Genomic DNA, 12,809 nt, shown 5'->3' with positions numbered 1-12,809 from the left:
ACAATCCAGGTGTGGAAAGCTTTTAGAGACTTACTCAGAAAGACTCACACTTGCAATCGCTGCTGAAGGTGCTTCTACAAAGTATTGACTCGGGGGTGCTAATACTTATGTAAATTAGATATTTCTGTATTTTATTTTGGCCATTGTGTGTAGATTGCCGAGAATGTTTTATTTATTTAAGCCATTTTGAATTCAGGCTGTAACATGACAAATTGTGGAATATGTCAAGGGGTATGAATACTTTCTGAAGGCACTGTAATTGTATGTGTGGTGTACAGAGATGAGGTAGTCATAAAAAAAATCATGTTAAACACTATTATTTCACAAAGAGTGAGTCCATGTGACTTGTCAAGCTAATTTTTACTCTTGAACTTATTTAGGCTTGCCATAACAAAGTGTTGAATACTTATTGACTCAAGACATTTCAGCTTTTCCTTTTTTATTAATTTGTAAAAGTTTCAAAAAATATAATTACACTTTGACATTATGCGGTATTGAGTGTAGGCAAGTGACAAAGCATTTCAATTTAATCAATTTTAAATCCGGGCTGTAACACAACAAAATGTGGAAATAGTGTGAATTTTCTGAAGGCACTGTATACAAAACTATTAATTCAAATATTTATATGTGTAATAAAGTACAACATTTTGTATCTGACCCTAACTCAACCCTAAACCTAGCTGTAGCCCTAATCCTAGCCTGAAACAAGTCTTTCACCTTCAAGGCCAAACAATGAGTGATGAGCCTATTTCTGTGATGACCAGTGGATCTGAGTTCTTCTTCCCATTCAGAAGATGTGGGCTGAGATATGGATACATTTCCCCAGTGAAGGAATTCCCAGTGAAAGAATATATATGAGCCTTAGCTTCCACATCATAAAAAGACACCAACCCTTCCTCATAATCCACAAACACCCCCACCCTCTGGGGTTTCTCTATCAGTGACAAGAGAAAAGGAGGGTCCCCCAAGGCTCCATATTGGTCCCCATTATAATGCACTATTGCCCAGTAACCATTAGTAGGATTCAAAGAGAGTTGCCCCTTCCTGTTGGCATCTCCTCTTGCAATTCCCAGATCCCAACCCGTCTTGTTCCCGACATCCACCTCCCAGTATGATCTCCCAGACGTTAACATGTTGTGCCCCAGGACGCTGCCGAAGTGATCAAAGCGATCCGGACGGTCAGGGAGGTCCTGTATCTTCCCTCCGTCTCTCACCTCTTTCCCGTCCTCAGAGAGAACCAGCTGTATGTTGGCTGTGTCTGGGTCCAGGGTCACATCAACTGAATAATATCAGATATGGATGTTATTGTTATGACAAGATACAGCACAGTATTTGGGCATGTACATGGCCTATCAGTTGGCCTGAATTAAGTTAAAATGTGGCCTACTACAAAGTGAATGTGTCGATGTATGCTAATGAAGATTGAAGTCTTTATATACTAATGTACACTGCTCAAAAAAATAAAGGGAACACTTAAACAACACAATGTAACTCCAAGTCAATCACACTTCTGTGAAATCAAACTGTCCACTTAGGAAGCAACACTGATTGACAATACATTTCACATGCTGTTGTGAAAATGGAATAGACAACAGGTGTAAATTATAGGCAATTAGCAAGACACCCCCAATAAAGGAGTGGTTCTGCAGGTGGGGACCACAGACAACTTCTCAGTTCCTATGCTTCCTGGCTGATGTTTTGGTCACTTTTGAATGCTGGCGGTGCTTTCACTCTAGTGGTAGCATGAGACGGAGTCTACAACCCACACAAGTGGCTCAGGTAGTGCAGCTCATCCAGGATGGCACATCAATGCGAGCTGTGGCAAGAAGGTTTGCTGTGTCTGTCAGCGTAGTGTCCAGAGCATGGAGGCGCTACCAGGAGACAGGCCAGTACAACAGGAGACGTGGAGTAGGCCGTAGGAGGGCAACAACCCAGCAGCAGGACCGCTACCTCCGCCTTTGTGCAAGGAGGAGCAGGAGAAGCACTGCCAGAGCCCTGCAAAATGACCTCCAGCAGGCCACAAATGTGCATGTGTCTGCTCAAACGGTCAGAAACAGACTCCATGAGGGTGGTATGAGGGCCCGACGTCCACAGGTGGGGGTTGTGCTTACAGCCCAACACCGTGCAGGACATTTGGCATTTGCCAGAGAACACCAAGATTGGCAAATTCACCACTGGCGCCCTGTGCTCTTCACAGATGAAAACAGGTTCACACTGAGCACGTGACAGACGTGACAGAGTCTGGAGACGCCATGGAGAACGTTCTGCTGCCTGCAACATCCTCCAGCATGACCGTTTTGGCGGTGGGTCAGTCATGGTGTGGGGTGGGATTTCTTTGGGGGGCCGCACAGCCCTCCATGTGCTCGCCAGAGGTAGCCTGACTGCCATTAGGTACCGAGATGAGATCCTCAGACCCCTTGTGAGACCATATGCTGGTGCGGTTGGCCCTGGGTTCCTCCTAATGCAAGACAATGCTAGACCTCATGTGGCTGGAGTGTGTCAGCAGTTCCTGCAAGAGGAAGGCATTGATGCTATGGACTGGCCCGCCCATTCCCCAGACCTGAATCCAATTGAGCACATCTGGGACATCATGTCTCGCTCCATCCACCAACGACACGTTGCAGCACAGACTGTCCAGGGGTTGGCGGATGCTTTAGTCCAGGTCTAGGAGGAGATCCCTCAGGAGACCATCCGCCACCTCATCAGGAGCATGCCCAGGCGTTGTAGGGAGGTCATACAGGCACGTGGAGGCCACACACACTACTGAGCCTCATTTTGACTTGTTTTAAGGACATTACATCAAAGTTGGATCAGCCTGTAGTGTGGTTTTCCACTTTAATTTTGAGTGTGACTCCAAATCCAGACCTCCATGGGTTGATAAATTGGATTTCCATTGATTATTTTTGTGTGATTTTGTTGTCAGCACATTCAACTATGTAAAGAAAAAAGTATTTAATAAGATTATTTCTTTCATTCAGATCTAGGATGTGTTGTTTAAGTGTTCCCTTTATTTTTTTTAGCAGTATATTTCTACCCTGAAATGTAACAATACACACCTGCAAACATCAGGATCCTCTCAAGTTCTGTGGAAGAAACACATTTTTGGGCTGTCACGGTCAATTGTAGTATGACAAAGCTAAACAAAGAATACAGCAATGTATGCAGAATATATGTCTAAAAAGTACAGTGCAATCGAAAAGTATTCAGACCCCTTTGACTTTTTCCACACTTTGTTACCTTACAGCAATTTTCTCAAATGGATTCAATTGTTTTCCCCCCCTAATCAATGGCGGGACCATACCCCATAATGACAAAGCAAAAACAGGTTCAGATTTTTTGACCCAAAAAAATGAAATATCACATTTACATAAGTATTCAGACCCTTTACTCAGTACTTTGTTGAAGCACCTTTGGCAGCGATTACAGCCTCGAGTCTTCTTAGGTATGACGCTACAAGCTTGGCCCACTTGTACTTGGAGAGTTTCTAAAAATCTTCTCTGCGCAGCTCTGGCAGGTCGCTGCGCAGCTATTTTCAAGTCTCTCCAGAGATGTTCAATTGGGTTCAAGTCCGGGCTCTGGCTGGGCCACTCAATCACATTCAGAGACTTGTCCGAAGCCACTCCTGCGTTATCTTGGCTGTGTGCTTAGGGTCATTGTCCTGTGCTCTGGAGCAGGTTTTCATCAAAGATCTCTCTGTACTTTGCTCCGTTCATCTTTCCCTCGATCCTGACTAGTCTCTCAGTCTCTGCCGCTGAAAAACATAACTGCAGAATGATGCTGCCACCACCATGCTTTACCGTAGGGATGGTGCCAGGTTTCCTCCAGACGTGACGGTTAGCATTCAGGCCAAAGTGTTCAATCTTGGTTTCATCAGAACAGATAATCTTGTTTCTCATGGTCTGATTCCTTTAGGTGCCTTTGGGCAAACTCCAAGCGGGCTGTAATGTACTTTTAACTGAGGAGTGGCTACCGTCAGGCCACTCTACCATGAAGGCCTGATTGGTTGAGTGCTACAGAGATGGTTGTCCTTCTGGAAGGTACTCCCATTTCCACAGAGGAACTCTGGAGCTCTGTCAGAGTGACCATTGGGTTCTTGGCCACCTCCCTGACCAAGGCCCTTCTCCCCGATTGCTCAGTTTGGCTGGGCGGTCAGCTCTAGGAAGAGTCTTGGTTGTTCCAAACTTCTTCCATTTAAAACCTCTTGGGGCTAGGGGGCAGTATTTTCACGGCCGGATGAAAAACGTACCCAAATTAAACAGGTTACTACTCTGGCCCAGAAAATAGAATATGCATATTATTAGTAGATTTGGATAGAAAACACTCTGAAGTTTCTAAAACTGTTTGCATGGTGTAGGTGAGTATAACAGAACTCATATGGCAGGCAAAAACCTGATAAAAATTGAATCAGGAAGTGGGAGAAATTAGAAATGTAGTTTTTCTTTTGAATCCCTTGAAAAACTACAGTGACATAGGACTTACGTTGCACCTCCTAAGGCTTCCATTGGCTGTCAACAAGCTTTAGGAACTGTTTTCATCCGTCACCTGTTACCGGGCAGAAAATTGTGGCTCAGTCAATAAGTGGCCAGTCTGAGGACAGGTGTCTTGTGATGCGCGTGCACGTGACTTCGCTGTTTGTTATTTTTCTTCTGGGCTGAATACCTATTGCCCGATTGTAAAATTATTTTACGTTAAAAAATACCCTAAAGGATTGATTGTAAACATCGTTTGACATGTTTCTACAAACGGTAATGAATCTTTTGAACATTTCGTTTATGGATTTGCGTCCACACCACATGGCATTGTAAAGTGTTCTGGATGGGTCAACAAAACGGTGGTATTTGGACATAAATGATGGACTTTGCAGAACAAATGAACATTTCTTGTGGAAGTGGGAGCCCTTCCGAGTGCATTCCGCCGAAGATCAGCAAAGGTAAGAAAATATTTCTAACATATTTTTTTAGATTTGTCGACGCCGTGGTTGAAGGCTAACTGTATAGCTTAGCATTGAAGGCTAAGTTCTGTACTCAGTATATTGAACAATGTGCTTTTTCCGTAAAGTTATTTTGAAATCTGACAAAGTGGTTGCATAAAGGAGTAGATTATCTCTAATTCTTTAAATAATTGTTATTAATTTTGTCAACTTTTATGAGTTCTTCTGTAAATGAATGTGCCCATTCACCGGGAGTTATGGGGAAAAAACATTTTCTGAACGTCACGCGCCAATGTAGAAATTGGGTTTTTGGATATAAATATGAACTTGATCGAACACAAAATGTATGTATTGTCTAACATGATGTCCTAGGAGTGTCATCTGATGAAGATTGTCAAAGGTTAGTGCTTAATTTTAGCTGTATATCTGGTTTTGTGACGGCTATCCGTGCTTGGAAAATTGCTATTTTAAATTTTTTTGCTAAGGTGCTATCCTAAAATAATCTAATGTTGGGCTTTCACCGTAAAGCCTTTTTGAAATCGGACAATGTGATTGGATTAACGAGTAGAGTATCTTTAAAATGCCGTATAATATTTGAATTTGAATTTTGAGATTTTTGGGGGGGAATTTCGCGCCGTGCTATCTCACTGGTTATTGTCCAACCAATCCCGTTAACGGGATTTTATCTCGAAGGGGTCCTCAAGAGGTTTTAAGAACGATGGAGGCCACTGTGTTCTTGGGGACCTTCAATGCTGCTGACATTTTTTGGTACCCTTCTCCAGATCTGTGCCTCGACACAATCCTGTCTCGGAGCTCTACAGACAATTCCTTCGACTTCATGGTTTGGTTTTCGATCTGACATGCACTGCCAACTGTGGGAAGTTATATAGACAGGTGTGTGCATTTCCAAATCATGTACAATCAATTGAATTTACCACAGGTGGACTCCAATCAAGTTGTAGAAACATCTCAAGGCTGATCAATTCTAACAGGATACACCTGAGCTCAATTTCGAGTCTCATAGCAAAGGGTCTGAATACTTAAGTAAATAAGGTAAAAATAAATAATCTAAAACCTGTTTTTGTTTGGACATTATGGCGTATTGTGTGTAGATTGATGAGGAAATGTTTTTATTTAATCCATTTAAAAAAAAGGCTGTAACGTAACAAAATGTGGAAATGGTCAAGGGGTCTGAATACTTTCCGAATGCACTGTATATGTACGGTTTTCAACACTGTCTTCATCTTACCAATCGAGGAGAGCTTCTCAAGCTCCTGCTTAATTTTCTCCATCATGGCTGTACAGCTGCTTCTCATGGTACCAAAGGAGACTTTAGTATCAAGTGAGACCTCAGTCCAGTCTCTACCATCACCCAGCCCCGACAGAGATGGGAAGGTCTGGTGGAGAGACAGATGGAGAGAAAAGAGAGAGGAAAAGAGAGACTGAGTCACAGAGAAAGATTATTCAACAGTTTTATTTCATTATAGTGTATAATTATATAATTCAAAAACTATTTGACAGACAATAGACACTCAGTCCAGTACCATCCATGCATTTCACACATACTGGTACACAACACATGCGTCAACCAACTTAGGAACAGCTTTCAGACTTTTCAGTCACCTAGTCCAATACAGAGTGTGAGCAGCTTGCAAACTCTTCAATCATATAGCGCAATAAAAAGTGCGAGCAGCTTGCAGACTGTTCAGTTAACTAGTGACACAGTGCAGTGCCGGGAGGAATCATTTGTGGATGATCTATGCCGCTCACAGAGCAAAAGGGTTAACGTTCAAGTAAAGTCACTCACCTGCAGGAAGTGAATGTGATCCTCTAGGTTAGCAACGTCCTCCAGCTGATCAATGATATCTCTCAGCTGTCTGATCTCTCTCTGCAGCTCTTGGGTGAGTTCTTCTGCCTCTCGCTCCACGCCCTGTTGTCTCTTCTCCAGGGGCCTGAGAGCCTCTCGCTGGGTCTCCTCTACAGCTGTCATCACCACTTCAAACACAGAGTCTATCTCCCTCCTCTCCCTGTCCAGTTGGGCCTAAAGGGATAGATGGTGGACAACAACTCAGTATCACCTCAATGTCTACAGTGAGAGAAAAAATATTTGATCCCCTGCTGATTTTGTACGTTTGCCCACTGACAAAGAAATGATCAGTCTATAATTTTAATGGTAGGTTTATTTGAACAGTGAGAGACAGAATAACAACAAAATAATCCAGAAAAACGCATGTCAAAAATGTTATGAATTGATTTGCATTTTAATGAGGGAAATAAGTATTTGACCCCTCTGCAAAACATGACTTAGTACTTGGTGGCAAAACCCTTGTTGGCAATCACAGAGGTCAGACGTTTCTTGTAGTTGGCCACCAGGTTTGCACACATTTCAGGAGGGATTTTGTCCAACTCCTCTTTGCAGATATTCTCCAAGTCATTAAGGTTTCGAGGCTGACGTTTGGCAACTCGAACCTCCACAGATTTTCTACTGGCTAGGCCACTCCAGGACCTTAATGTGCTTCTACTTGAGCCACTCCTTTGTTGCCTTGGCCATGTGTTTTGGGTCATTGTCATGCTGGAATACCAACCCATGACCCATTTTCAATGCCCTGGCTGAGGGAAGGAGGTTCTCACCCAAGATTTGACGGTACATGGCCCCGTCCATCGTCCCTTTGATGCGGTCAAGTTGTCCTGTCCACTTAGCAGAAAAACACCCCCAAAGCATAATGTTTCCACCTCCTTGTTAGGTCCCGTGTGGCTCAGTTGGTAGAGCATGGTGTTTGCAACGCCAGGGTTGTGGGTTCGATTCCCATGGGGGACCAGTACGGGAATAAAAAAAAAAAAAAATGTATGAAATGTATGCACTCACTACTGTAAGTCGCTCTGGATAAGAGTGTCTGCTAAATGACTAAAATGTTAAAAAAATTATGGTGGGGATGGTGTTCTTGGGGTCACAGGCAGCATTCCCCCTCCTCCAAACATGGCGAGTTGAGTTGATGCCAAAGAGCTCCATTTTGGTCTCATCTGACCACAACACTTTCACCCAGTTGTCCTCTGAATCATTCAGATGTTCATTGGCAAACTTCAGACGGGCATGTATATGTGCTTTCTTGAGCAGGGGGACATTGTGGGCGCTGCAGGATTTCAGTCCTTCACGGCGTAGTGTGTTACCAATTGTTTTCTTGGTGACTATGGTCCCAGCTGCCTTGAGATCATTGACAAGATCCTCCCGTGTAGTTCTGGGCTGATTCCTCACCGTTCTCATGATCATTGCAACTCCGCGAGGTGAGATCTTGCATGGAGCCCCAGGCCGAGGGAGATTGACAGTTCTTTTGTGTTTCTTCCATTTGCGAATAATCGCACCAACTGTTGTCACCTTCTCACCAAGCTGCTTGGCGATGGTCTTGTAGACCATTCCAGCCTTGTGTAGGTCTACAATCTTGTCCCTGACATCCTTGGAGAGCTCTTTGGTCTTGGTGGAGAGTTTGGCCATGGTGGAGAGTTTGGAATCTGATTGATTGATTGCTTCTGTAGACAGGTGTCTTTTATACAGGTAACAAGCTGAGATTAGGAGAGCTCCCTTTAAGAGTGTGCTCCTAATCTCCGCTCATTACCTGTATAAAAGACACCTGGGAGCCAGAAATCTTTCTGATTGAGTGGGGGTCAAATACTTATTTTCCTCATTAAAATGCAAATCTATTTATAACATTTTTGACATGCGTTTTTTCTGGATTTTTATTGTTGTTATTCTGTCTCTCACTGTTCAAATAAACCTACCATTAAAATTATAGACGGATAATTTCTTTGTCAGTGGGCAAACGTACAAAATCAGCAGGGGATCAAATACTTTTTTCCCTCACTGTATTTCATTCCCATCTGTCTGTCTCACTTTTCACTTGACTTTTCTCTGTGCTTGTCTCACTATCTGTGCATGTACAGTATGTCTCATGTCTCCAGATCTCTTTCTGTATGCATGTCTCACACTCTGTATCTCTTGTCCCTCTCTATGTGCAACAGGTCTCTCTGTCTCATGTTTAACTATCTCACTGTTACGGTGCCCCACCTCTGTATCTGCATGTGGACTTGTATTACCTCACTCTGACTCACACAGGACTCCCCTTGCAAGCATATACCTAATGTATTTGTGCATGCAGTCCAGTTTTTTTACTATCTTTGCTCTCGCTCTCTCGCTCTTCTTGTAGAGCACTGTTACAGCACAGCTCTGTGCTTGCAGGTAGACATGTAGTACCGCACTCTGAACACTCTGGACTCACCTTGCAGAGGTCCATGGATTCCCTGATCTCCTCCACCTTTCTCTCTCTCTCCAGGATCCTTTCCTGCATATCAGCCAGACTGCTACCCAGCTGACCCTTGGAAATGAAAAAACATGGAAAGAAAAGGAATTATACATTAGTTTATCATTATTAATGTAATTTAATGTAATAATCACTCAATACGCACTCTCCTTCAGACTCACCCAATACTATACACATAGCCATCATTGAACTCTTAGGAATTATGACCTCACCTTCTTCTTGTCCCACTCCGTTTCTGTGGAGACGACCTCGTGACCCTCCTTCATGCAGAGGGCACAGACACAACGCCCCTCCGCCCTGCTGTACAACTCCAGAGGTCGACCATGGGTCAGACAGGCCCTCCCATCCAGGTCATCCACAGGGGCCACCAACCTATGTATACATTTTTACACTTTCCAATCAAGAAAAGTAAGAATAAAAAACAAGTGTATCCAAGTGTGTTTTCTGGTGTTATTTCCTATTATGTAAATTCTGAGTTTCTTCAAGTTTTTTGGTATGAACTGTGATTAAGAATCAATAAAGTCAAAGTCAACCTGTGGCCCTTCAGCCTATCTGCAGAGGTGTGGGTTTGCAGGTGAGTCTCGCAGTATGAGGCCAGGCACAGCAAGCAGGACTTATGGGCCTTGAGTTTCCTCTCAGTGCAGACATCACAGGCCACCTCGCCCAAGGCTCCGGAATACTCCCCTGGCTTCCTTTCCTGGGCCTTCTTCAGTTCTTGGATTAGGGACCTGAGGATGATGTTCACCTGTGGGTAAAATTGTATTGCGCTTTTATGCTTTGTTTATCCATTCATTATTCAATCTTATACAACTTTATTTATCACCTCAGGGACAATTAAGAAAAGCAAGTCAGTTTTTAATTCCTTATTTTATCAGGTGAGTTGACTAATACTATATTATTTACATCAATGACTTATGGAAATTAAAAAACATAGTAAAAATATATAGTTAACCTACAAAATATATAAGTAAGCAAAAAACAAACAATAGAAAATGTAATAGAAACATAAGATCGAGCATAGAATCATAAGAAACACATTCTTCCTTAAAAAGGTCCTCAGGCAGCCGTCTGAACTGCCTCAGAGGCACCAATTCCTCCAATTTCAGCAAACTCGGTAGACTCAGGCGTACTCAACTCTTAACCTACGAGGTCCGGAGACCGCTGGTTTCCTGTTCTACCTGATAATTAATCTCACACACCTGGTGTCCCAGGTCTAAATCAGTCCCTGGTTAGAGGGGAACAATGTAAAAATGCAATGGAACTGACTTCGAGGTCCAGAGTTGAGTTCGAGGGCTGTAGACCATTCCATAAGCAAGGTGCAAAATAGCTAAAGGCAGATTTACCTAACTCTGTGCAAGATCTAAGAGATCTCCAGGGAGAGCCATCCCTGAGACCATGTCTGATTTCTGTAGGATAACAGAGAAGTGAGGTACGGTGATCGTTTATGCAAGATGGATTTATAAACCAAAAAAACGCGCAATGCATCTATGAAACTTCAAAGATGGCCAGTCTACTTTCTGGTACAGAGTTCAGTGATGTGTGCTGAAACTATCACCTGTAATAAAGAGTAACGCAGAAACTGCCTCCATTGGCTTCAATGGAGTGGCAGCTGAGTTCATATAGATGATATTGCCGTAATCTAAGACAGGAGTGAATGTCGACTGAATTATTTGTTTTCTGCTATCGAACGAAAGGTATGACATATTCCATTAAAAGAAGCCCGTTCTTAATTAACTAATTCATCTACATGCTTTTTGAAGGAAAGCCTATCATAAATCTAGATGCCCAGATATTTATAAGTGGTGACACGATCAATGAGAGCACCACCCAATGTATGTATGCATAAATCAGACACATTTTTGTGATTTGAAAAAATCCATATACTTGGTTTTACCTGCATTACGTACCAATATTCAATTCAACGAAGGTTATAAGTGTCATTATCAACACATCCTCAATATAAAAAAAATTAAGTACACAACAGACATCATTCCCCAATGCAATACATCCCCCCAACCACATTTGATGTATTTATGTTGATGTAAATACTGCCAACTAGTGGGGAAAATGGCTGAGACAGGATGTGTTATATTGAGTTTTTCTAGCACTTAAAATGTCTGGACTGCCTTATTACTTGTGGGTTTCTCCATAAATGCATCTTGAAGAAGAAGAGGAAGACTAATATTCACCTGCGGGTTACCCCTCAGATGCTCCTTGCAGAGGGGGCACGCGAGGTCATTCAAGTGGAGGTTGCGGCCCAGGCAGGACTTGCAGAAGCTGTGGCCACAGTGGGTGGTGACGGGGTTTTCAAACAGGTCCAGACAAATAGAGCAGTAGAGATGGTGCTTGATCAGAATAGGGGTGTCCATTTTGACAGTGTGTAAGGAAGAGAAGGCCATGTCTGGAGCTGGAGTCCTTTAACCTGTCAATATCAAGTATTTGCGAGAGTGTTTGTTGTCTGCAATTTGATGAATAAAAAAGTTGAAAGAGGTGTTGTTGGAGATACACTATTTATCATTAATACCCTGCTGAAAAAAACACAGCATTGACCAGCTGATCATGCTTGTAGCAAGTGGATGCTGGTGACTTCACTGTGTTTTGGACAATGATGACCAGCATATGCTGGTGATGCTGGTAGCCATCATCAAAGTGCTTAATTATTTTTTTTTTCTCCCTAATACAGTGGCGACAACAGACCTGCAAGCAGTGTTGCCAACTCCTCAGTAAGGAACGTGGCTAGTGGCTGTCCTAAAAGTCGCTAGAAGTTGCTAAATGACGTCATCACCGAATTTGCATAATTGGCATTATATATGTGTGTAATTGTGATGGACGCTGTAGGAGAGAGGAATAACATGGGTGCAAAACATAGATTTCTAAATGTATTTTGCAACGCTCGCGCGCGCGACGCGAGCGGTGTGGTCAGCCTGTCCCCAAATTAATATAATTGGTTCATAGTTTGTTTTGATATTTTAACCTGTGTGCCATGATCGTATTTGGTGTGGGGGGCCAAAATAAATTTATGCAGGATGGCGCACAGCCGGTTTGGGTTCCGTGTTACAGGCTGACCACACCGCTCTTGGCGCGTGCGCGAGCGTTGCAAAATAAATTTAGAAATCTATGTTATTCAATTATTGCACCCACACTGCTCGCTCGTGGCAACGAGTGTCTGCGTTGCCAAGGGCTAAAATAGAAATCAGTTCTATTTCTGACGCAGATCGCGCTGCAAGTCCTGCCTCTCCCATCTCCTCATTGGTTTATAGAAGTGGGTACCCACGTGCCATCTCAATGGTTATACCCACGTGGGTGACTGAAAGACGAACGATGTCAGTGTCGGTAATACACCTAATTTATGAAAGTTGCCAATCGCAATATAAAGTCAAGAGAAGAAAAAGCCTGGAAGGAAGAGAGATGACTAGAAACGATTCGGTTGACCGTTTTATGTGTGGGTTAAATGGCGGAGTAGAGGACCTTGTGCATTTCAGGTAAAATAACAACTCAATGTTTATATCCCAGGACAAATTAGCTAGCAACAGCAAGCTAGCTAAATAGGACAAATTAGCTAGCAA

The 12,809-nt window shown here is 43.1% G+C and overlaps 1 protein-coding gene across 1 annotated transcript in view; it reads right to left on the bottom strand.

Moving 5' to 3' along the window:
- Positions 1-422: 422 nt before the first annotated feature.
- The window catches only part of LOC106608979 (E3 ubiquitin-protein ligase TRIM39), a 13,767-nt gene continuing 1,380 nt past the window's right edge, over positions 423-12,809 (bottom strand). The window contains exons 2-9 of the mRNA XM_014207267.3: positions 11,433-11,665; positions 9,777-9,988; positions 9,456-9,615; positions 9,202-9,297; positions 6,738-6,971; positions 6,180-6,327; positions 3,057-3,083; positions 423-1,279 (exon numbers count right to left, since the gene is read on the bottom strand). Coding sequence (XP_014062742.3) covers positions 720-1,279; positions 3,057-3,083; positions 6,180-6,327; positions 6,738-6,971; positions 9,202-9,297; positions 9,456-9,615; positions 9,777-9,988; positions 11,433-11,642 — 1,647 coding nt within the window. The 5' untranslated portion in view covers positions 11,643-11,665 and the 3' untranslated portion in view covers positions 423-719. The remainder of the gene's footprint in view (positions 1,280-3,056; positions 3,084-6,179; positions 6,328-6,737; positions 6,972-9,201; positions 9,298-9,455; positions 9,616-9,776; positions 9,989-11,432; positions 11,666-12,809) is intronic.

Source organism: Salmo salar, chromosome 07 (genome assembly GCF_965601325.2).
Source record: "Salmo salar chromosome 07, fSalSal1, whole genome shotgun sequence".
Taxonomy (NCBI): domain Eukaryota; kingdom Metazoa; phylum Chordata; class Actinopteri; order Salmoniformes; family Salmonidae; genus Salmo; species Salmo salar.
Note: the sequence above shows the minus strand (reverse complement) of the source record. Positions and strands in the feature narration are given on the sequence as shown.